This window comes from Dromaius novaehollandiae, chromosome 3 (assembly GCF_036370855.1).
Source record: "Dromaius novaehollandiae isolate bDroNov1 chromosome 3, bDroNov1.hap1, whole genome shotgun sequence".
Lineage (NCBI taxonomy): Eukaryota > Metazoa > Chordata > Aves > Casuariiformes > Dromaiidae > Dromaius > Dromaius novaehollandiae.
The window spans coordinates 91,044,594-91,069,404 of NC_088100.1; the positions used below are offsets into that span (position 1 = coordinate 91,044,594).

The window sequence follows — 24,811 nt, forward strand, 5'->3', positions numbered from 1 at the left end:
TGTTTGAACAACTTCAAGAGACATAACCGAGATTGAAGGAGGGAGGGTAAAAACTGAATTCAAGATTAAAGCTGTCTTTGAACTTCCCTTATCACATTTGTTGGCCATAAACATCTAGCTCTAAAAACAGGTAATTCAAGTTATTGGACTTTCTTTTTGACTTGCTGGATTGCAGGAGTCTATGATGGAATGTAAACTCTACTGTAGGTTTTTCCCTAATAAGTAAAAGCCTGCATTGGTGCCGTACGTTATGACTGTAGAAATTCTACCCTTGTGACAACTTTAGCAGGGTAAATGCCTACCTGTCACAGGCAGGAGTAATGACTTATCCTGATGAAGACTGACAGTAGAGCAGGTTGAACATGAGTCAGCAGTGTGCCCTTGCGGTGAAGAAGGCCAACTGCATGCTGGGTTGCATTAACAGGAGCATAGCCAGGAGGGCAGAGATTCTTACCCTCAGCAGTGGTGGAACCTCATCTGGAGTGCTTTGTCTGGTTTTGGGGTTCACAAAATAGCGTAATACATACATAGTTACAGAGAGGACAGAGCCAAACTTTTCTTAGAGGTGAACAGTGGAAGGACTAGAAGCAGCAGGCATCAGTTGCAGCAAGGGAAGTGCCAGTTAGATTCTGGGGGGAATTTATTGTGAGGGTGGTCAAAGTGGAACACGCTTCCTGGAGAGGTGGTGGAGTAGCCATTGCTGGAATTGCTCAGAACTCACCTAAGTCAGGTTCTGAACACCCCAAGCTGACATCAGCCCTGCTCTAAGTAGGGGATGGGGCCAGGAGACATTCAGAGGTTCCTTCTGACTAAAATCACTGTACAGTTTTAAGGCTCAGGGAGGATAGGTGTTCACTGGAAGTGGCAGAGGGACTCACACTTACCTTTAGAGCTCTAAATTGGCTTGCCTTGACTTAAATGCTCAGAAACTTTACTTAAAAACATCTAGAGTTTCTGAGAACAGTTGTGGTCTGCTCATTATGAGCTAGGGTTTGCTTTCTACAGGACCTGTTCTAGACCTTAGTGACACCCCACCACCAAATAGCTGGATAATCACTGTAAAGGACAAGCAATCTGCCTACTGGGGGGGGGAGGGGGGTAGGGGAAAGCATTTGTCAGCTGTATTTACATGCACATATGCAAGGCTGTATACATGATGCATACTGTCATGGCCTTGAACACTTTATCGTTATGATAAATGTTCCTTTGCGTCTGTTTCAGGAGAAGTGTGATACTCTCTCTGCTACTGTCAGGTGCAGAGTAATGTTTGGAATGGAAGGTCATGTTATTTCCCTCAGCTCTCCAGCTGCTTGAGGATGGACGCCTTATTTCTAGATTGGGAGCTCATTATGGAAATTTAAGAGCTCAGGTTATACACACCAGAGCTCAGACATGTGGTTTGATTGTTGCAAATACCCACGTCTTTGTGGGTTAACACAGACAGGAAGAGATGGTAAGTATAATTATTCTGTTTTATATTTGCAAATAAAGTTGTTCTTAGCAAGATTTGGTGAACCAATGATTTGATTCAAGTTGGACATCAAGTTCTCCAGTCAGCAGACTTGACTCTTTGCATGTCTGATCCCCTTGATGAACGGCTTCAATTATTTCCGTTGATGAAAATATACTGTAATAATTAATGTAATAAAACAATGGGAAAAGCCTTTAAAGACTAGGGCCACCTTGAGTTATTTTTCTCTCTTACTCTCTTTTTCTTTCTAATGTCTGTTAGAATAGTTCTTTTTGCTGCAAAATCAGTTTCTATCTGACGTTAATTCTGGACCTGCTTCTTATTTTGTTGTCGAGGTAGCTGCTGCCTGTCTTTTGTATAGCTCACTTTTTTGGTAAGGCCAATTTTAGTTCTTCTGGCCCCAGTGTTGCTCAGGTAGTTTGTTTCAGGACTGCTAAGTGTCTCCTGATTAAGAGATTCAGAAGCACTTTACTTTTGTGCCTAGACTTTCTTATGATGTGTTTGGGACAGCTTTGGCACTTGAGAGTGTGTTCTATAGAGCTCTCCTTTGTAAGAGGTTGGTTGGCCCTTCTACTTTGCCTGAGAAATATCTGCCAACTGTAAAAATTTGTTTATGAAAGATTACTCAAGATGTTTTTTCTTCACTTGATGCTTCTTTCCGATGAGTATGATCTGCTTCTAGCAAGCTATCTAACTACATACTGAGTACTGATGTGCACTAGCTTTTAAGAGTTAATCAAAAGAAGAAAAATGAAACAGAATGTAACATACTTTGGTTTAATCTGAATTTTGACTATTAAAAACTTCATAAACTGAAGTTCCTCTCTTCGGTATTAATTGCAAAACACCCGTCATAACTACTTGCCAGTGATTAGTTAGTGAATATTCATTTGATGTTACTACTTGTTAACCTCTGTTCAAGTGATTCCAGTCAAGGAAGTATAATCATATGCAGTTCCTTTTTCGAAGACAAACTTTTTCAGATTTTCAAACAGCTGTGTAGTGTTCTCAAATATGATTAAAAAAATTCTTTTCTCTCCCCCCCCGTGGGTGTGTTTTTTTGGTAGCATCTAGAGATCTTGACTGAAAAAAGGATCCTGTTGTACAATGCTCAATACACATGCATAACAAGGCATTTCCCCTGAAGTCGTGAAGAGATTAAGTTTATAAAAAGAAAGGTAGATTGTGTGGAAAGTGAAACAGGAGCAAAATAGATTGCTGGAGTTAGTGAAGCTAGGAGTAGAAACCCAGTCCAGTTGAATATGGTGTTAAAATTATGTCTTGGCTTTCTTGAATTCCCAGTCTGTCAGAGCATCCTTTTTAATTATCGAGTATCTCTTGGTTTGGCTGCTTAGTTCATATGGGCCTCTGAGTGTCTGAGATTTTTTTTTCTTTTTTTCTTCTTTTTTTCTTTTTGCTATGGTACAAATCTTTTTATCTGGTCAATACTCTTGGGTACCAAATTGTAATGTGTAGGGCGTGGGATAGTAAGCACTTCAAGGGAATTGTTTGAATTTATACTAAGTCAAGCGTTTAGGGAATTTAAGCTAACTGAAGATTTGTTCATAAATCTTGCTAGATAAATGATTTATTTCTAAAGAGAATCTTTCAGTTGTTCTTAAACTGCATTCACAGGTTATGTAAGCTTTTCATACAGCCAGCTTTTCTATGCAATCTGAAGCTTGCTGGGTTTGTTACACAGCAGCATCATAGCAGCTGTAGCTTGAACATGAGACTGACTAAAATGGTTTTGATTATATTCTTAGGTCAGCCCTATGGGTTAACCTTACCTTAGTAATTGAATTTTTGCACTTTTTTTCAGAAATAGGTGGTACTTAACTACTGTTCTGAATTGTATTGTAAATCTGAAAATATTTTAACAGAATGGCATGAAGTAGGGGAGAGGGAGCATATTAAATTTTAAAGGTGATGCTTAAAAAATTGTTTCACAGGACATTAGTCATACTAACGGTAAGGTTGGGATCAGTACTGCATGTTAAGTGTGTGAACAATTCATTTAACTTGTCAGCTGCTTCCTTTCCTTGGCTTCCTTTAATGCCTTAATTGAATGCTTAAAGGGTGCAAACACACTGTGTGGGGGATGTGCATGTGTTAAGAAATGTAAAATGAAATATATAACTTTTTCCTGTTGTATTTCAATTACTTTCTTTTTACGTTGATGAGATTCAGAAGGCATACTTGATAGTTGACAGAGTTGAACTATTTGCATCCTATCTTAACATTAATTAAGTAATACTGCTATTTTAATATATCTTTCCTGCATGCATGTATTGCAGAGATTTCGGGTAAACCTTGATAAACTGTGATCCAGACTTCCATGAAAGAAAGTATTGGTCTGGCTTGAGAAAATGTGTTCATTGCATAGATTGGAAGAAAGATTAGAAAAGAATTGTTTGATTGTCAGCAGCCATACCTAGGTGGTATGTTATGGAACTTCATCTTTCTGTTGAAAAGCTGGGTATTTGGAGCTGTGCTAATGAAGACTCCCCTTTTTAGCTCACCTCATTAATATTGCATCCGTTAACAATTAATGCATGGCTCCTTTAAAGATCTGTTTTGCATACTAAAGGACTGCTCCATTATGATTGACTAGCATGAAATGGAGTAGATGAGGACCTTCTAATGGTAAATATATGAAATTATTTTAGGAAAGCAGGCTTTTAAACCACCATATTTATAAAATACCTGCTAGTATCTGTGTTTGTATCGTTCTCTCTAGGGTTTAACAAAATATTGTCTACTTGGCTAATGAATTAGGCAAAATACACAGTGGCAAGCATTTCAACATGGAATTAAATTGATGTTTCTGTAGTCTATGAAAGGAAGGTCTATAGGGAAAGTTATTTCAAGAGATTTTTCACTCATCAAGTAGGAATTTGAGCACTAGTCCAAAATTTCAAGAGGTTTTCTGCCCTCTTCAATTATGTCATGGGATTTAAATTTACCTGGCTTTCCTAACTGTTTTTCAGTGGTGTGTAGCATTTTGAATTCAAAGTTTACTTGCTCTTTAAGGTCTTGTCTTTGGAAAAATCAAATTTGCATGGGAGTTAGTAACTCTGTATCACTGGGTAGCAACAGTTGAGTAAAGAAATATTCTTCATTCTTTCCAATTTATTTCAATTATCAGTGGTTTATTAGAAAGAACATGACGATCAGTATTTAATGAGAGGTGAACAGTGGAGGAAATATCTAAAAGGACATGTGAGGTGTACCTTTGTCATGTAACAATATTCTCTCGTTCATTTCTCTTTCCAGCCAAATGGGGGAAGAACAATGAAAATATATCATTATTTAAAGTGGCATCATCTGGCTTTGGGATTCATAAACATTTTAGACTATTCTAGTAAGAGTTATTTGGTAGCTCTTGCATGTTTATTACTCTGTTATCTTGTTGGATGTTGATGAGCTTTCCTAGTTAGTAATGCTGTATCTTAACTGACTTACGCAGTACCAGTTCTCAGCTTGGCCTATATGAAGAAATATGTTCTTAATCTTTGGATTTCTTAAAGAAACGTGTTGCTTGCGTTTACATGATTAGCCCAGTATCTTGGTTGTAAGGATCATTACATCTTTTGACATAAAATTCCTGGTGTTTGCTAGTAACCATAAATACTTTATTTTTATTCTACAATAGTCTGATTTGAGTGAATGATTTTGTTCACAACAGTCAAAGTAGATCAGACACTGATCAGTTAAAATTCTGACCTTCCTTCTTGCCCTGCATCTTAGAGTGCATGTATCAGGTAGGATTACTTCATGGTAACCTGACATTTTACAGAAGTCCTTTCTGGGAGTCTTGTGTGGTTCTCATTCAAAACTGCATTTATCCCCTTCCTGGTTCCATTGTTTCCAGTTTCTTTGAGGAGTCTATCAACTATTCTAATAAATCATTGGTTGCCCTCTCCTGTTTTGGAGGTGCTAACGTCACTTTAGTGGATCAGATGCCATCTCATATAGTTGACTGGTTTATTAGTAATTCTTCAGTTGAGCAGAAAATCCTCCTTTTCCAGCTTGGTGTCTCACAAGGTACATTTTAATATGACTTGTCTCTGATCACTGAACCTTATTCTCTGCAAACTAACACATTTGCTACAAATTTGTATGTAGGATTAGTGTGCGTTGATCGTGAGTGACTCCTGATTGAGTCATCCACTATATAGGATTTGATGTAAAAATGGTGTTGGGTGCAACTGAATTCCAAACCTATGTGAGGAATACCACAACAGGAACATTATTGGAAATAATACTAATTTGTTTCACTTAAAAAATACAATGATATTTGCAGTTTACCAGCAATGACTAGTGTTGCTATGCACAGTGTTTCACAAAGGATGCATAACATGCCTATTAGTGCTTGTAAATCAATTCTACATTCAATGATTAGTGAAACTGCCCTAAGAAATAGTGTTAATAAATGTTATTGCAGCTCAGTTTCTCAGGATTTTTTTCTACTTGCATCGTGGCAGTTGGTATGTAAATACCAAAGAAAAAAAATAATTGTGGAGTTTTAAGATAAAATAATTTATTTTGTATTAAGGCAGATTATTAAACAAATTAACTGTATTGCTGTGCTTTATACTAATGGAGATAAATAGTAAGCAACAAGACAACAGGTTAGTGAAGACGGGTTGTTTTGAGAAGGCTTAAACAATAAATGGATAACTTGAAGATGTAAGAAGAAGGGATGATGATGAAGAAAGGATAAGGAAAGAAAAGGGTAAAGAATGGAAGGAAAAATATAGGTTTGGGAAAAGCTCTTTGCCATGCTTACAGTCTTTTAGATCCTCGCCCTTTAAAGTGTTCTTAGAAGAGATCATTCTAGCTAGTACATATATCGAAGTATCTATACTCAACTGTATAATTCAAATGAGACAAGAAATTGAATCTAATATTGTTGTAGCCATCAATATTATAAAATTAAGAGATTATTTTTATATTTGGTGTAGAATTGTTTGTCTTTTTCCAGACTTGCTGTCTTTTGTCCTTTATAAAGGTGTTGGCATTCATCCAGCTTGAAATACAGGGGTCCAAGTTTGATGACTACTGCAGTCAGCAAAATTCTTGTACTAGTGTTTACAGAGAGCTCAGTGCTGTGTAAGCTCTAACTTTTGCTTTTTTGTAGCTTTGACATTTAATTCCCTCTGTGTGATGTTGCTGCTTTGAGGTAGAATAAGGGATGCTGCAGCAGTGTGAATGATACCTAGCAGTGTGCGATGGACATTAAGCTGTATTTAATTCATACTGTTTATTTTAGATATTTCATGTAGGTACCTGAATAGCCTTTTGCAGACACCTGTTGATCTCTATCAACTATAAGAGGGATAAAGGCTGTGAATTTTACATGCTTTTCAGTTCGTGTTAAAAAACAAGACCTGTTTGTCTTAGATTTGGTTTTGTATGGCAGTAATACAGAATTGAGCAACATGTTTGGCCTTGTCCTTTATATTTTGTTTGAGAACTGATTATGAATATATATGTGTGTGCATGTGACTTGTGTAAAAAATATATATATATTTTTTTCTAAACATGTAAATATTTTTGAAGTGAATACTGCTATAGTTTGGATGTAGGAAGAATAAGAAGCCTCTCATATTTCCAGTCACCTTGTGATTTGTATTTTTACTTTTTTTTTTTTTTTTTTTTTTTAATCCGTTCTCAAAAAAATTAGGGGGAAAAAAACACTTGGACAGGTGTCTTCTCAACCTTGTGCTACTTAGATCTTAGCCTAAAATTAAAATTGCAGCTCTCTGTGATGCTTGCCATAATGCACTGTTTAGTTGTGGTCTTGGTCAGGTGTGCCTTTTTTGCTGTCATTATTTTGTCTTGGGGTTTTTTTTTTTGTTTTTTCTCTTCTTTTGAGTTGCTTATATGCTGCTTTTAGAAAGCTTAAAAATAAAAGGGTCTGGGGGTAAGTGAAACTACTAATGTTGTTTCTAATGGTTGTGTGATTGAACGATATGTCAGAAAAAACAGATACCATTCCATGCTAGTGCTTAAAACAGGTATTGCAAGTAGGGGCTTGGGGGAAAGAGTTGGATGAAGTTTAACTGCCGCCTTTGATTTTATTCTTCCTACTGCACGTGTTGCTTGGATACAAGAAAGCCCATATCCATAGAATATTTTAAATACTCCATATTCGTAACGTAAAGCATGAGAAGTTGCATACAGTATAAGTAGAGAATAAAGCGCTTTACCTTTTAACACTTTTATAACTGTTTTCTTCTGGAACACGGTGCTTCTTAAAGTTCAGCTGTGATAGTTTATTAGAAGACTGTCTTTGGAGAAAATGTTTTGTACAGAAAATCCACCACCTTCATGTTCAGTGAAATGATGCTAACTAGAGTTTTAACAAGTCTTTTCTCTGCAAAAATAAATGTAGTACAAGCCAGTGCTGCTTTTTTATGGAGGACTGAGCTGCTTAGTTATTTCAGCATCTGAAGTAACTTTTTAAATTCTGTCATGTTGTCAATTTTTTTTAAAAAAACTGGATATGTAGTTAAAATTATTACAGATTTTTCTTTTTTTTCCAGTATAGGGCACCAAGAATTTTTACATAAGGATTTAGTGTGTCTCTATAGATTTTTTTACCCCAAATTACACTGTCCCTTTTGCTATCCTGCCTTATTTTCTCAGATAACTAGAGCTGTTTTCTGTTGTGCTAATTAATGCATAGAAATTTTGTTCAGTAACTTGATGCAAGTTCAGTAATTGAATTGTAAAGTATTAGTTATTGTAGTCAGTACTAACTTTCTGGGAAGAAGAAAAAGCGAACCTAGTGAAGCCAAGGGAGAACTTGAACCATAGCAGGTTGGAGAATGAAAATTTCTTCGAGTACGTGGGCACTGGTCTTCACCATTGGAAATAATTGGCTTGGGATTGCCTAAAAGGTGGAAACTGTGCCTCTTTTCTTTTTGATACTGCAGTATTTTGGGAGGCTAATATAGATGAGAAAAGAATGAAATGTTGAACAGAGATAACCACATATTTCTTAAATTCCTCTGTAAGAATACTCAAGATATATAAGAAAAGTTAAGCTGTTAACAAGCATACAGAGGTGCTTTGAAAGTAACTACAAATTAGTAGCTAGGAGAACTAGTCTGCATAATAGAGTTTACTTTCCAGAAGTATCTTCAGACATTCAAGTCCCTGGGGGATGCTGGTAGTGGTTGTTTTGTATTTTTAATGCTAACAGAGGTCAGAGAACCTGAAGAAATCAAGTATCATAAGTTTATTTGGAGTGGCTTTTTGTGATTTTTTTTTTTTTTTTTTTTTTTTTTTTTTTGGACTGAAGGAGGCCAATCAGTTTCAGTAATTAAAAAATTGTGTTATTGTGAATATCAAAAACCTCCCTTCTAAGTTAATTACTGTAACTTAGTTCCTTTTTTTGATCTAGCTCTACATAACTGATTGCTGCTCTTGTTGCGCTGAGTGAGTTTTATTTTGGTTGCTATCTCTTTCTGTATATGTGAATTACTTTTTTTTTTTTTTTTTTTTTTTTTTTTTTTTTTTTTTTTGTAAATTCAGGTATTTATTTTGATTGTAAATTAGATTTATGGTAAATGCAAGTGTTTTCCGGGTCATGGTTTTGCTTACGTTCTAAGATCTTTGTGAGGAGGCAGATGTAATGACTTGGGAATACTACTTTGGGCACTGGTTTGAGGTGTGGCACGTAGTCCTGTGCGCTTTACATGCAGAATTGTCTCCAGTACTTTTGCCCTTTGTGCAGCATTAGTTATGTGTTCCAGTTGAAGTCCCTTTCTCACACTCACCTCAAGGTGTTTGTTGCAGTACTTCTCCTACACTGAATACTTAGGATTATTTCCCCGGATGTCTATCAGCTTGCATTTTTCTTAAACTACCTAAAGCAGAATTTCTCCATATAGTTGTGCTTTACTATCAGTTTGTTACACGTACAGAATTTCCTTTGGCTTGCAGCTGCTTGTATCATTGCAATAAAGAATACTTTCTGCTCTTTTAGTTCCCTTTAGGTAAGTTTACTACTGGTGCACATTATTCAAAGTCATTGAAGTGTGTGCAGTTTATACTGGTTGTGAATTTTGTCTCTTCATTTTTGATTTACTTCTAGATTTTTTTGCCATTCTTTGGTTGAAGCCCTTGCTCCATGCTTGAGACTGTCTCATTACTACGTACATGATCCTTCTTTGTTTTGAGATTTCAACTGATGTGCAAATAAATAGGTTGACTAATACTATGAGCAGTATCATTCATCCAGAACAACAGGCTCTCTTATATAATAAAAAAACAAAAAATCACAATATGTTGTTACTCCAGTCATGACAATACATAAACCTTTTTGTTTGTTTTTTAAATGGGGATAACCCAGCTGCTTCAGTGTCTGCTGGGTACCTCAGCATATCTGTAAATCCCATTAGGCACATAACTGCATTATTATGCATTTCTTCATGTTTATAAATCTGACTGCAGGTAACTTATCTCTCCATCTAGCTTCTGAGGCATTTCATATCGAGATTTAAAGGTGCTTTTGTTCTCCTGAAAGCTGTGCAGTTGTCAGTGGTGTGGATCCTATCCCTGGAATTGTTTACTTCTCCTTTTCTGGGCTACAGCAGGCTGGATTGATTTGCTTCTCTTTTATGTGCTGCTCATACAGTTCTGTCAAAAGAGCCAATTTTATCAATTATCAATCTGGATTAACTGGATTTATTTTTGTTGATGTCAAGCTGTTAATTTATGTTGTTAAGAGTTTTTTTTTTTTTTTTTTTTTTTTTTTTAATATGTTTTGAAGAAAAGGGAGTAATAGGAAGACTAACTTTGAGACACCCAAACAGGACAATTTCCAAGCCTATTTCAGAAATGCTTTGGGCTGGGAGGCTTGAACCCAATTGCAGCTACTTCCACAAACAGTACTGGATTTGCTGAATTTGCATTTTCATGTAGATTCAGCGGCATCTGAAGTTTCTAAATAAATCCACACCGATTTCTTCAAGACAATTTCTTTGGCAGAGAACGCCTTGAACTCAGACTTGATTTCCATTCTGATGTGTGATTTGGTTTTGAATACCACCTTTCTTTTTAGTATTTTCAGTATAGGAAAAGCAAAAAGTTGAAGTGGAATACAACATACTAATGGCTTTGTTATCCAAATGGGATTGTTATCTTACTTCATTCAGACTAAAATTCTCTATGAAGTAATGTCTTGAGTGAAGCCAGTGTCTCGAATGGCTGTTTGGTCCTAACTTGAAATGAAAAATCTTTAGCAAATCCATAGTGAAAAGCAAGTTGTAAAGATGTATTTTGATAATCCAGTGTATATTTAGAATAACTTGTGTCTGTGACTGTCTTATTTGTATGACTCTCTTAACCCATGTTAAGTACAGGTTGTTGCTGTCATATCACAAGAAAATCAGGCTAAAATATGGGGCAGACAGATTGCTCCATTATGTGGTATGTAAAATCCAGAGGGTCAGAAAGCTGGAAAGCGAAGCAAAACTCATTTAAAAAACAGAATGGACTTTAAATGAAGTTCAGTTTTAGGTAAAAGGTCAGGCTCTAGTTCCTTTTTTATTTGTAGCAGTTCATCCGTATACAGTAATGTACATATTGTATGTGTAAGATAATCTCATTTTTTAATCTACTATAACTGTCCCTTTGATTCTTGAAAATCCTTTTGGGCATTTTGCATTCCTGTATCGATCCCTGTCTGTCTGACTGCTTCAGCTGGGTAATCATTTTTCTTGTTTATCCCTAATCCTTCTAATATTTCCTTCCTGCCACTGTATAACAGTACAATATGCCTATTGTTTAGAATGTGTTCCAATGACAGCTGTAAGACTGTCAAGCAAAAATTTTAGTCTAGATTTCACAAAAACAGTTGACAGCTGAACAAAACTGCAGCACGTATCTTCAAAGCAGGTATGCCTGCGTTATTGCATCACTTTGCTTAGTGATACAAAAAGTTCATCTTAATGAACCATATACTATTTTTGAACAAGAACGTATTTGAAAAGTAAAATCTATCAAATATGAAGCTGCCTATTTCAAAATTTTTCCTATGGTGTATTTTTAAGGGGCATAGCAGAAAAAAGTAAATTTTAATCTCTACATATGTGTATACATATATATGCATCTTAAACTTGTTTTTAAAAGAGCAGCTGTAGAATAGTTTAAGTGTCTCCGTGGAAACATTAGGACCTGAGTCTACTATAGTTGCTTTAACTTTCTCCTTCTATAAAAACATTCTGTCCTTGTTTCTATGGTGACTGAGTAAAGGCATCTGGTCACGTGAAGTTTTGACAAAATGATAAAAATCGCTCCCTAAAAAGATTTCCAAAAAAGCAGGGATCTGTTTCATTTCACCTGAAAAGTAAGGAGAATACCCTCCTACCTCCCTTCTGGCTTTTTTCCTCAATTTCTCCCACACTATGTTATACCTTAATGTTTTTTCACTATGCTAACCAACGCTTTAACTGTTCTGCTTTTCTCATTAACTATACTTGGCATATACTTTCTCTGCGTGTCAAAGCAGAGCATGCAAACATAATGAAGGAAGAGAATTTGATACAGAGGTGAAAGCTAAGTTTTTAATTCTCCTTCAGGACCCATCTTGATTTCTGCACTGCTTTGGTATTAGCCAAGATGCATGGGTGGGGTGTGTGCGTGTGTGTGTGATTTGTGTTTTGGTGGGCTTTTTTACAAGTTACAAGCAGAAAAATAAATTGAGATCTAGACTTCCTATGTTCAGTTGCAGTCTTGATAAATACTGCTATCTAAAGGCCAGTTTAAATGTCCAGTGTTGTATAAATCTTTCAGGAAGGTAAAGAATTTACCTTCTTTTTGCAAAAGCATTAGCTGTAAAATAGAGTTTAGCACTCTGAAGGTGACTTACTGCTAAACCTCCACTTCCCCATAATAACTTCATAAAGTGATGGGAAAACATAATTTTAAAATTGTGTAGCTGCTTTTGATATGGAGAAAATTTCTGAAATGTGGGTATCTGCTTCTAGCTTTGATTGTTGTTTCATGACAGAACCACTCTAATGTTAATGACAAAAAAACCCCGAAAAACCCTCCCACCTAAATACAAGTCCTGATTTCTCCTTACTTTTATTTTTCCATCCATTGAAGATTGCTCTTCTACCCCTCATGAACTGTAGAACAAATACACTGTGGTTGTAGTGAAAGGTCAGTTTGAACAGTATTATACCATGGCTTCTGAGGTACCACAACTTCCTTGTGTCCTTCTGAAGTGAAAATCTGAAGATTTCTGTGTTTGATTTTTGACAAATTCTGACTTTTAAAAGAACAATCATTATACATAGCTCCTTTTATTTTAAAATGCACAGCATATTGTCATTTAGGTGGTTCAGTTACTCTTAATATCTGTACATTGTCCTCTGTCGTATGCTTACTAGTAGTAGGTGGTTTTTTTGGTTTTTTTTGTTTTTTTTTTTGCAGGCTATACTTGCAAAGTAACAGCGAGTAAGCATGATCCTTCAGATGTGTAGAAAGTTAATTATGAAATATGAGTCTGCACAAATCTAGTACCAATAGTATGTATACCTAAAAGTAGTGCTGTCAGTGGTAAACGGAACAATTTTATGTAAACAATCTGCAAAGCTGCCTTCTTGAGTAGATATTCTGAAGATTGTTTCCAAGGATCTGTCAGATTCTTATATTGACTTTCAGAATGTCAATTACTCTATTTGGGTTGTATTCATATTACTAAAATATCATCCTCCCAGATATATTCCAGAATGTATTGGGAAGATTTCTTGGCTCCAAATAGGTAGTTCATGTGACTCTCAGGTCGACTGATCCAGGCTCTTCCTTTATTTCTGTGGAGTTTTTGCTGGCACAAGCTGGTGACCTCTATCAACTCATTTCAGAGATATTGAGTGCTTCCAGCTTCTGTGGTGTTTGAAAGATTGTATAAAGTCTGGCTCTTGGAGGAAGCTCATCAGCAAATCACCTGATAGCTTATGTTCTTTGGGAAGTGATTTGAATTGTGATTTGAATTTTTTTTTTCTTTAAATGTGAAGGCAACATACACAGTCAACTGAGTTTTTCTAGTTGGGCTGTAGGTTATTTGTTCAGAGTTAATCTTCCAGAACTGAGTTTGATGTATACATCCTTGACAAGTAACCGATTATTATTCTTGTTAACACATTCTGGTTTTGTTTTTTATGTTGTGTTTTGTTTGTTTTTTGGAGAGACTGAAATGCAATTAAATTGTAGGTCCTTTTTACCTTAACTGTTTGATCCTTGATGTTAAACAGAGTAAGTGTGTGCAACTTTGCACTACATTAATTTCTGAATTGGATGAGCAATTGCTTGCCTTGCTAAAATGGACAGTTTTAATAAATGAGACCTATTAGCTACTTCAAGGGTAGAAGCAGAACATTTTATAAATATACATTTTAAATAGCATACTAAGTGTCATGAGCACAAACTCTGTTAAAACAGATGTCGTCTTTTTTAATTAAGATAGCTTTATTCTCCTCCTGTTTGCAGTTGTGGCTACATAAAATAGTAATTGTGAGGTGATCTACAGTATGGATTAGGAAAATGTGACCTATGCATATTCTCTTGCCTCATAATAAATATGTATTAGGATATTTCTTTATTGAGGAGTAAGTTTCTTAAATATTTGGTGTGCTAATTTATTTCATAGTAAGTCACATGTATAGTCCTCCCTTTCCTGGAAGACCTGATGTTTGATACGCTACTTTGAAAAATGAAGGTAACCTGTTTCTGAGCACACAAAGGGATGGAAAATTCTCTAATAAAATATTTATGATTTATTTGTTATAAAATGATATGCAAACAGAGCTTAAGTACTGATACCTTGCTTGACTTTGAAGATGTGGGATAGGAAGGTCCTGATCTGTATAATGGAGAGGAGCTGGCTGTGCTTCCAGAAGCAATAGATTTCCCTTGTCGTGAATGTACTTTGGTCTATTGAGAAGCCACCTTGAAATAGTCATGGTTTGGTGTATAAAAAAGGTAGTATGGCAAAAATATCACTGGTGAGTTAATTCACAGTTGTTTCTTTGTGGAAGGCAGCTTGCCATTGTCCTGACTTTCAGTCTGAGATAGTCTGTTATCGTATTTTTAATTATTCTGCCCTGACAGATGTTTTCTTCTGTGTTACTTTTGTAAGGGCTGGGAGTGTTTTTTAATAAAGGAGAAAAGAGCTGTTAAACAAGCAATTCCTCTTGTTTGATGAAATCTTAAATAGCTGTAGGTAATGGAATTAAATCAGGAATCCTATTAAAACAGTGACATTTATGGCTGTATTAATGCTTGTCATCGTTTATTTTGGGAACAAATTCAATTTCGATGCCTTCTTGGATCAAGGAATGAAAAGGTAAACAAGTGTAGCACAATGGATTTTAGAAATATGCCTTGTATACAAAACTCTATCCTTCTAATTAGAAAAAAGTGGATATCCTTGCTAGTTTGCCATTTGCTGAGATGACAAGAAGAAAAAATCTTGAAACTTTTCTTAATGGTTGCTTAAAAGTAATCTCTTTTATTCAGGCCTGGTATGAAAATGAGAAGCCCCTCATCAGTTTTTACTGAAATGCAGTGAAACAGAAGGTGCTAGCTGATTGAAGTGTTAACTAAAGCACACTAACGCAGTTGTGGGAACTGCTGGCTTCTCATGCTTCCCATAACAATTGTTTCCCAAAGTGCAAAGTAGGGAGTCTTCAAGGACACTTTCAAGTTACAGATCACTTGAGCCACTTGCTCTTTTCTGCTACAGGAAAAACACTTGAAAATCAGTGATTGAATAACGATGTAGCCCATGGAAAGACTCTTTTGCCACTTTTGACTCTGATATGGCCTAGCAATAGGGAAACTGAATGAAAATCATCTGTTGACTGATATGACTTGGGTTAATACATCTGACCTTTCTGCTGTTCACTTTCATCACTTTTATACTGTGAAGGCAGTATTTTACAATGTGCATAACTTCAAGTTACAATTTGGAAGCAAGGTATTTACAGAAGTAGTAGTAGGGTTTGTTTGTTTGTTTATTTGGTATAAAGTCCAAAAGTAGTAGTGACACTTCATTAAGAAGATGATCTTGAATTTGATTTATAAGTATCTGCTACTCTTACGTAATGTATATTAAAACACAGACACATATTTGCAAGGTGGTTGTTGCTTGCGTTTAAACCATTTCCTCTTACAAATGATGCAAGTTTTATTAAATAGTAGCAGTTTTTGGAGTCCCACTGTATTCTGTTAGCTAGCTGTATTAGGGACAAGACTCTAATGTGGAAAAAGTAATCAAAGATAACTATAAAACAAGGAGTGAACATTTCATGTAATAGTACTTGTCACGATTTTCTGTTTAAGATTTTTTTTTTTTTCTTCTTTCCAGTAGTTTTGATGCTTCTGACATGCTCCCATTGGCACAGGCTTGTTTCTTCGTGTGTTTTGCTAGGTGATTTTGTCAACGCCAGCAGTAGGCTTTGCATTGGTGTTCCACATAAATATATGTAAAATCCTGAATAGTCTGAATGCTGCTGTTTGACTTGCATCTTTGACAGGTCTTGCATTTCTGAAAGTCAGCTTAAATTGGTCAGTATTGTCATGAGCATGGTCTGCAACAACTTCAGGCAGAAAAAGTTTGTAGGATAAAATAGAGGTAAATGCAGTCAAGTAAAAATCATGGTTAAACTTATTTAAATATGTGCAATATGAATATCGCAAGAGATACTGCATGAGGATAGGATCATCTGTTAGTCACAAAAATTAGAGTATTTTTGCATACATTGTTACTTGGGCAGGCCAAGTAACAGTGTAATTTTAAGGATCTATGGTGAGCATAACTTCAACGGCTGCTATTCCACTATTACTCTATCATTTGTCTGTGAAGGACTGAACAGAAGGCAGTGGCAATTGAAAATATCTTTTGAAAAGCTAAAACTTTTGAGCTTTTTAAACTATTTCCATAAACTAAAGAATACCAATAAAATATCGGAACTAGTATGTTGTTTATTGTTTATACAGCTGTCTTTCTGCAGTGAATCTTAGTAACCAGTCATGTTCAGTCTGAACAGTGTATTTAATGAAGCAGGTAAGAGCTTAAATATAAGGGCAATATAAGGTTTAAAAAAAAAGTGGTATTAGAAATGTTACATAAAAGCCTAGGTAAAGTACATATCTAACCAAAGCAGTTTTATCAGATAGATGGAAATAGTGTTGTGTTTTCTTGTCTTTAACTGGAAGAAAAGAATTATGACATTATTGATATCACATGTAAATTACTAATCTGTGTAGCCTGTAAGAAAAATACAAAGTGCTTGTGCATGAAAGAAATATGTGAAATTGTGTTTTGACTCTATTGTGCTGTATTTGCCAACTAAAATTGAGGCAAATGTAATAACCTAGGATACCATTTTTCTAAATACTTACATATGCAGGCTTTATGTGCCTCTGAGTGAAACTAAATAACAGTTAGAAAATCAGCCATCTATACAGGCAATATTGCTTTGATTTTCAGTATCGCCCAGAATAGTGGAATCCAAACAAAATACTAAAATGAAGTATAAAAGTGATCCTCTGGAAAAAAAATTTTGCTCTGAAGTATGTTCAGGATATGGTTGGAAGCAGAATTTCATATTTGCTGTTTTGTTTTTAGTTTAAAAAGTATATTCAGTAATTTTAGACAATGAATTGAAGTAGATATTGATTTTTTTTTTTTATCAGAGATGTTCATGTTTGATGCATCTTAATTTATCATTGATATTTTCACTAGAGATTGACTTTTAAAATGGAATTAAATAGTATTAGATTAATAAAAGTTGATGTTGTGCAGCTCCTTGTTTCCACTATTCTGCATCTAGCTTTAATGACAGCAAAATAAGTAACTGATCAGTTATGTGGGGGTAGTTAGTCACATTTGTATTAGAATCATCTAGTTTACAAATCTATAAATAATCAAGGAGTGGTACAAACAATTTATAAATTAAGTTCTTGGGTCGTTCACCCCTGCCCCTGGTCAGGCCTGGGAAGTCTGACTGTGTTGTCTGCATACACTTAAAATGCTGAGTCATCATATCCTCCTGTCCTAATGATACTTGTTTTCTGAGTGTCTTGAATGCATTTGGGTTGTGATAGTGTTCAGATGTATTGAGTAAAATGAGATCATCTTGGATACAACCAAGTTTCTTACTATTTGCATTGTGGAGTAAATAGATCACAGGAGTGATCTGGTTCTGCCCATGTAGTTTGGTCATTGCAACGTGTGAGGCAACTTTTTTGCCAGAATCGAGATTGCGAATCTTAAATTTTTAAGCTTTTAGAAGAGTGTTATCTAGTTGTCCATCGTGTCTTCATCGTCTCTTTGTCCATCTCAGTGTTGTCATGTCTGTCACCATTCCCACCAACCTGTTGACCCTGTTCCTCAGTATTCCTTTTGTTATTGGTATATGTCTGCACCCAATGCCTCATCCTTCCTTGCTGGCCAAGCCTTCTCTCTTCCATTGCTCAAGCCATTAAAGTATAATAGGAGCGACAGTGTTTTGATGTCAGCATTGGGAGCATGTGCAGTAAAAATCAGTCAGGTTCTCTGTGGACTCTCTGAATATGTTAGCTGCTGAATTTTTAACAAGACTTTTGAGTTTGTGAAATCTCAGTTTAGGTCATTCAAGTGCAATAAATCAATTGGCTAAAGCCAGTTTCTTGTAATGGAAAGTTGTAGGAAACTGAGGGTTGTAGGTGTGAACAGCAGGGCTGTGCATGATGTGACAAGTTGCTCCTTAATGTAAAGGCCAAATGCTTAGTTTCATGACTGCTTTTGAGGCTGTGAGTTCAGTATAGTGCAAATTGGAAATTTTGTGTAGTATTTTGTAACGTACTTGTCATCTTGCAAATACCAATATGTTTTTAAGTGTATCCCATGGTTTTTTGCTAAACAGTTTAGTAGAAGCAATTTCCTTTTTATTTTTTTTGGGGGGGGGGGGGGCTTTATCTGACCTCTTTTTTACAGCTTAAGCTTCAGTTCAGTGTTTTATTGATGTATATGGCATTCTGACTTTTTCTATTTTTCCTCTACCTTTCAGAAGAGAAACCTGATTGCTCCAAGGCCCGCTGTGAGGTCCAGTTTTCTCCTCGCTGTCCAGAGGATTCCATCTTGATCGAAGGTTATGCTCCTCCTGGTGAATGCTGCCCACTCCCAAGCCGTTGTGTGTGTAATCCTGCAGGTTGCTTGAGGAAAGTTTGCCAACCTGGCTATTTGAATATATTGGTTTCTAAGGCATCAGGAAAGCCAGGGGAATGCTGTGATCTCTATGAATGTAAACCAGGTAAAAATGGACACTTGTTCTTTGTTTTTATTTTCATGTTGCATATTTTTTCTGTTATCTATGTTTAATATATGCAACAATTTATATGATTGGTATCTATTAAAGCCTGTATATCATCTGAATTCTTCTGGATGGCCTGCAAGTTTCCAGTGATTCTGTGGACAATGTCCCTTTAAAAAGTAGATGAGAAATATTACAAGTTTATTTTCTCTCTCTTCCCTTGTTACTCCATTTAAATTCATTTTTACTGGGAATAATGTATTACAATGAATACTTCTAGTGAAAGTGACACACTTGATATGCTGATTATGTTATACAAAGCTTTTTATATAGGAATATATTGTGCATGGATGCGGAATTAAGATTACTGTCTTAAGTTTTCTATAGTGAAGACCCTTAAAAATGAGAGAGCAAAAGAATTGCAGGAGAACATAATGAAAGACTTGGCAATGTTTTCAGTGTTTGTCCATTTTTCTATTTCATAGAACCAGAAATAGCCCTTTCTTGTGATTTATTTTTTTTCAGTGAAGTGGAAGGTGTAACTAACTCTTCTGTATAATTCAGGCTTGGGCAGAGATGATTAATAAAAATACAGGCCTGAAAACAGGTATATACAATTATATAATCTAAAATCTCATATGGAAGCAGGTTCAAGTATGCTTAGGCTATACCTTACCTATGTTTGTTTAACCTGTTCTTAAAAATCTCCAGAGAAGAATGTTCTACAGTCTTTGTTCCAGTGCTTCTCTTCCATTTTTTCTACTATCTAGTGCAAATCTACCTGGGTGGAGATTTAAACAAACTACTACTTTCTCTGTCCTGGAGTAATTAGCAAACAAGTCCTTTTAGCTTCCTTTGGAACGTTTTGTCTGCCTTAGCCTTCATTCATCAATAAGCAAGTAAGCTTTTCTTATGGCATCATCTCTGTGACCTCTTAATCATGATGCTTTTCCTCTCTAAGCTTTCTTGCATTTATCCACGTCTCTGAAATGTGTCTGAAGGTAGACTGATATTTTGGTTGAGCTTTCATCCACACAGTACCAAAGAATAATTACTTTCTGTGTCTTTCATACAAAATTCTAAATAAGAGCTGAGTCTTTTGCAAGTGTTGTACTTAATTTGTGAAATACTGTGATCCCAAGATCTTTCCACTGCAGGACTGCTGCTGAATCATTATATTTGTACAACTGAACTCTTCTCATAATATACTTCAAATATGTCTTTAATTTTACGTTACTGACTTTGGATCATGTTTTCAGTTTCTCAGAATTAATTTTAGCTGTGCTGTTTTCCCAACTGTTATTTACATTCCCAATTTGTAATGATGGAAGTGTGTTTCATGTAGCCAGAGTTGAGTGGTGTGCGGTAGGAGACTAGAGAAGGCAGCAATCCCGAAGGATCAAGGAGGAGTGAAAGAATAGTAGTAGGAGCCTGTTTTGGGGCGGGGGGTTTTGAAGGGTGAGGCTGGAGCAGTAGAGAAGAAGGAGGGCAGTTGCTTGAGTGACAGAAGGGGTGAGTGTGGTGGTGAGGCTGAAGAGTGCGGGTGAATGCTCTCATGCATCCACGTGGTATTAGATGCTGAAAGAGGAAATGGCTAAAATACTACCTGCAGAGCAAGTGGAGCCCCTGCTTGTCCTAGTGCCTTTGTTTGGGGGGGAGGGGGGGATGAGAGTTGAAGTACAGATAGAATTGTTACTCACTTCACAGCCCGATTTTTGTCGAGTTAGGCTTCAGCAGCCCTCCTGGTTCATTTTCATAACTTTGATCTAGATGCTTCTATTGTTTGCCAAGTATTTGAGGTGGTAGGATGATCACGAAAGAAAAACCAGCTAACAAGGCTGGAAGCCAGAGAAAGGAGTAGACTAATGTTGTGAAATCTTAGTAGACTATATACTCCCACAGAAGACTTTTTGTTTGTTTGTTTGTTTAAATTGGTAAATCTTAAATCTATCTGAAGTTCATTCAGTTTTTGGACAGACTTTATTTTCAGTGAGTGTAAAGCACATGTGCAGAGACAACAGAATTTGCACTTGATATATGAAGAAAATGCTAGATTGAGCAAATAGCAAAATCATGTCTTTGAAAACATTTGTTTGTGGAAAGTTGAAGTTTTTTTAAATTTGCAAGTCAGCATGAGCCTTGATATTTTGTTCTGTCTAAACTGTTCTGTCATGGTCATCATTGTATATCTATTTTTAAGCAATATACTAAATATCTTTTTACTTATTCAAAAGAATAAAAAGTGTTGTATAAGTATCAGTGTTGTATGTTCATAGACTCAGAGAATCATAAAATACTATAGACTGGGAGAGACCTCTGGAGGCCACCTAATCCAGCCTGCCTCTCCTGCACTGTTTTATACCATTTATTCTCTCTGTGTATGTATTTGTACTACTGTATATACAGTAGTATATTACTGTTTCTCTGTATGTATGAATAGCATATGAATTCTGTGTATGTATTTGCTGAAATACTGGTCCAAATCGGAAGACAGATACTGTTTCTTAATACCCAAAGTTTTTAAAGGACTGGTGTAATATGTCAAGAATATTTTTTTTATTGTTTGCAGCCCGTGGTAAGCCTGGTAGTAAACATCGTGTCTTCAGAGCTTGAGACTTGGTATCCTGAGCAATGGTTTTGCTGTTACTGTAGGAAAGAACAGCTAGAGAAGTACTGAACTAGCTCTGCTCTGTTTCAGATTTCCTCTGTTTTTAGTACTATGCTGCCTAAAAGAAATGGGACGATGGATTCTGGAAGGCTTGGTAGATAAGAGTTCATGCCAAGTTTCTTATGGCCCTGATGTCACCTGTTTTACTGATTTGTGTCAACATGGCTGTGCAGTTTGTATGTCAAAAAGAGGAAACTGTTCTGCATGCTTTGCAGACTTGAAGACTGCAGTTCTGCGAGTGCTGCTATCAGAACACACTGGCTTCCCTTGTGTGTCTGCATAACCCACCCATTTGGGATTTTGCACCAGCAATGGGATTCTGGTGGAAACAAATCCCTCATGGCGGGGGGACTGCTTCCTATGATAGCAGTGCTGTTTTATGCCAATATGAAGTTTGTGGAGTTACAGCATAAGCTCTATTTCTCTTCCTTAAATAACATGTCACCATTCCCCAGCTTACACTGGAATTCAAGTTTAGACTCTTCTGTTGAGAATTGCATGTGTTCAAATACTGTGGCACTTCATTTACTGAAAGGAAAATAAGAAGTGTTGCCGTATTTCATTCTTATACTAGCATTTAACGATCTTTCATTTTTGACATCCTCTTTCTTTTCTACCTATTTTACTTCAAGAAGGCAGTGATTAAAGGCACTGGTATTCAGTTAAAGGGAATAGTGAAGAAACTTGGTAACCTAATAATATCTGGTCTGTTAATCTCCAGGTTAATTCATCTTGAATGTTCTTACGCAGTATTCCACTGAATGTCTCAAAACAGTTGTGGAACCTACTGAAGAAAAAGTACGTTATGTTCCTTTTGTTTTGGTGCTGTTCCTCAGCTCAGAACTGAGATAACAGCAGTGTGGTGTCATAAGCAACCTAATTTGCTTCTGTAGGCTGTAAATACAGCCTTTCATGAGCACTGAATTCACATAGGGTTTTAAGCTGGAAATTATCAGTTCTTAAAAAGTGTTCTCAAAAATAAAGATTCTTATTAAATACACTCTGAATGAGCAGTCATAAATGGAGCTGCATAACATGTCAGTAGTAAAAACAACCTGAAACAAGATTTGTGGCAATATAGTGCCTCACTTGTTAAGAATGCTAAAACATTATGAACAATAATTTCTGTTTTTAAGCAAGCAAGTTAGTTTATTTAAAGATGGAGTTAAAATCTGATCCAAAATATATGTTGCTGAAGCTGGATGGAGGCTATGCCTGCCACTTCCGAATAAAGAAAGGTAAATAGTTTCATTGGCAGTGATCCAACGTGCTTCTAGCACCTTTATTGCTGACTTGAGGAGTGACATCTCTTTGTTTCTGGTATCCTTTGAAAAGTGTTGGGAAATGTCTGTCCTGTTAGGCAGAATCTATTGAGATGATTACTGATTTGTCATTCTTCTTCTCTCACTGTCATTTTGACAGAACTTTAATTCGCTCACCTTCTCCCACATCCCTTCAGGACCTGAAGATTTTTATTAATAAAGTGATGGTTTTTTTTTTTCTGGTGCCTAATCTTGGTTTAAACACTTGCAGTTTTAAGGAGGATGTTACTGTTTGGCATATTGTTTCACGAATTTAGCCTTCTGTGCAGTCAGGGCCTGATGAAAAGTTTGAGAACAATAGTGAAACTTTGTAGGTGGTGTGGAGTGATGCATAGGGAAATGACTGATGTTCCACCCTGGTACCACTACAGGATTGAAAATCAGGTCTGGAATTTTTACAGTCTTGCACTAAGGACAAGGGTCAGAAAAATCAAGTTTCTATACGTATTTGAGAGAAGCAGAATTTTATATAATAACTTCTCTTCATGTATAATTTTATTATTCTTTGCTACTTACAGATATAATAACTGTATAGTTGTATTGGATACTTTTTTAGTAGCAGATGTTGAGAGGGCTTAGGAGATGAGATTGGGAAAGGACTTAAGGAAATGAGTTGGAAAAATGAAACACTTTTCTGACAGAGCTGGAAAAATTGCCCATAAGTTGACAAAGATGGTGAGGGACAAGATGACCAAAACTCTTTATTCAGCAAAAATAAGCCAAAGTGGAGGGGCCATATTGAGAAATATCTATGATAGAGAAGTTAATGAAGTGATTCAAACTGTGACACAGCTGCACTGAAAGTCTAGGAACATCATGTATTGTGGTTGTTTAGTATGTTCTAAAATGTGAAGAAATGTAAAAAGGATGGGTTGTCGGGAAAAGAAACCAAATATTAAATCACTGCTGAAGATGCTTGGATGCCATGTCACTCTGTTTTTCTGGGGGGAAGAGGAAGCACTGGCTTTCATGCTTTCTTCCTGTCGCCTTCTCCCAAAGGAGAAAGTGGAATTAACATTCTCAAATGTTTTCATGTGGCGTTTGTTATTTATGAGGGACTAGTTGAAGTGCATCTGAACTCAAAGGGTGTTATGTGATGGCTTATACAGCAAATAAGAATCAACTTTATGCTGTTGTACTAGACACTCAGAAAGCTGTGACTTAGTCTTTCCTGTGCTGAGCCACTCTGTTGCATCAGAGATGCAAATACTGCCTTGATCCCAGATCTTTAGATGCGTAGGTAGCTATTTCGATACTGTCCCTGAGCTGTGCGTACTGTTCTTTGTAAAGACAGTGTAGTACATGAAAGTGAAACTTAATGTACTTGTGCATATTCTACTATAAAGTTATTTTCACCTGAGTGTTAACAGTTTGGTGAAGAGGGAGCTTAGATTTTATAGTCCAGAAAGGAGGTGGCAAATTACTGCAGTTCATACAATGATTGCAGACCATGACTTGTTTCTGCTATAATTTCATAGTTAGAAAAATGGGTAACTCACAGGTGCTCCTGTATACAAATTCAGTGCACCAAGAAAATCCATGAATGTTCTTAAGCAAACACTGGTGAAATACATGTTCAACGATAGGAAATTGCAAAATATTTATGTGTTGTTGAAGTGATGTATTAATCAAGCCATATATTTAAAGCTTAACATTTCCAGAATGGACAAAAATAAATTATTTTTTGAGTTACTACTTTTTATATAAAAACTTTTTTATATTAGCTAATTAAAAATAAACCTTTTCATGAAATGTGTATTTTATGTAATTATTGGAGTCAAAGTAAGGCATGAAAACAGAACTAATATTTTAGTGGCAAATGTCTGCTGTCTCATTTTTTAGGGTGCTAGTACAGTTAATCTGGGGGAAGTTGTAATGTCATTATTGAAGTAATGAAGAATACAATTACAGAATGTTCTGCAACCTTACAGTGTTTTCAGCTTATCTGGAAGTCTGGCTCAGTACTTACTGAAGTTTGAGAAACCAGGTGAAGTTTGAAATAAGCAGGAACATTTGTTTTCTTCTTCTAATC

At 36.0% G+C, this 24,811-nt stretch overlaps 1 protein-coding gene across 1 annotated transcript in view; it reads left to right on the forward strand.

Annotated features, from left to right (window-relative positions):
• The window catches only part of CRIM1 (cysteine rich transmembrane BMP regulator 1), a 215,414-nt gene that overhangs the window by 75,899 nt on the left and 114,704 nt on the right, over positions 1 to 24,811 (forward strand). Inside the window, exon 3 of the mRNA XM_026102661.2 lies at positions 18,547 to 18,789. Within this exon, the coding sequence (XP_025958446.2) occupies positions 18,547 to 18,789 (243 nt within the window). The remainder of the gene's footprint in view (positions 1 to 18,546; positions 18,790 to 24,811) is intronic.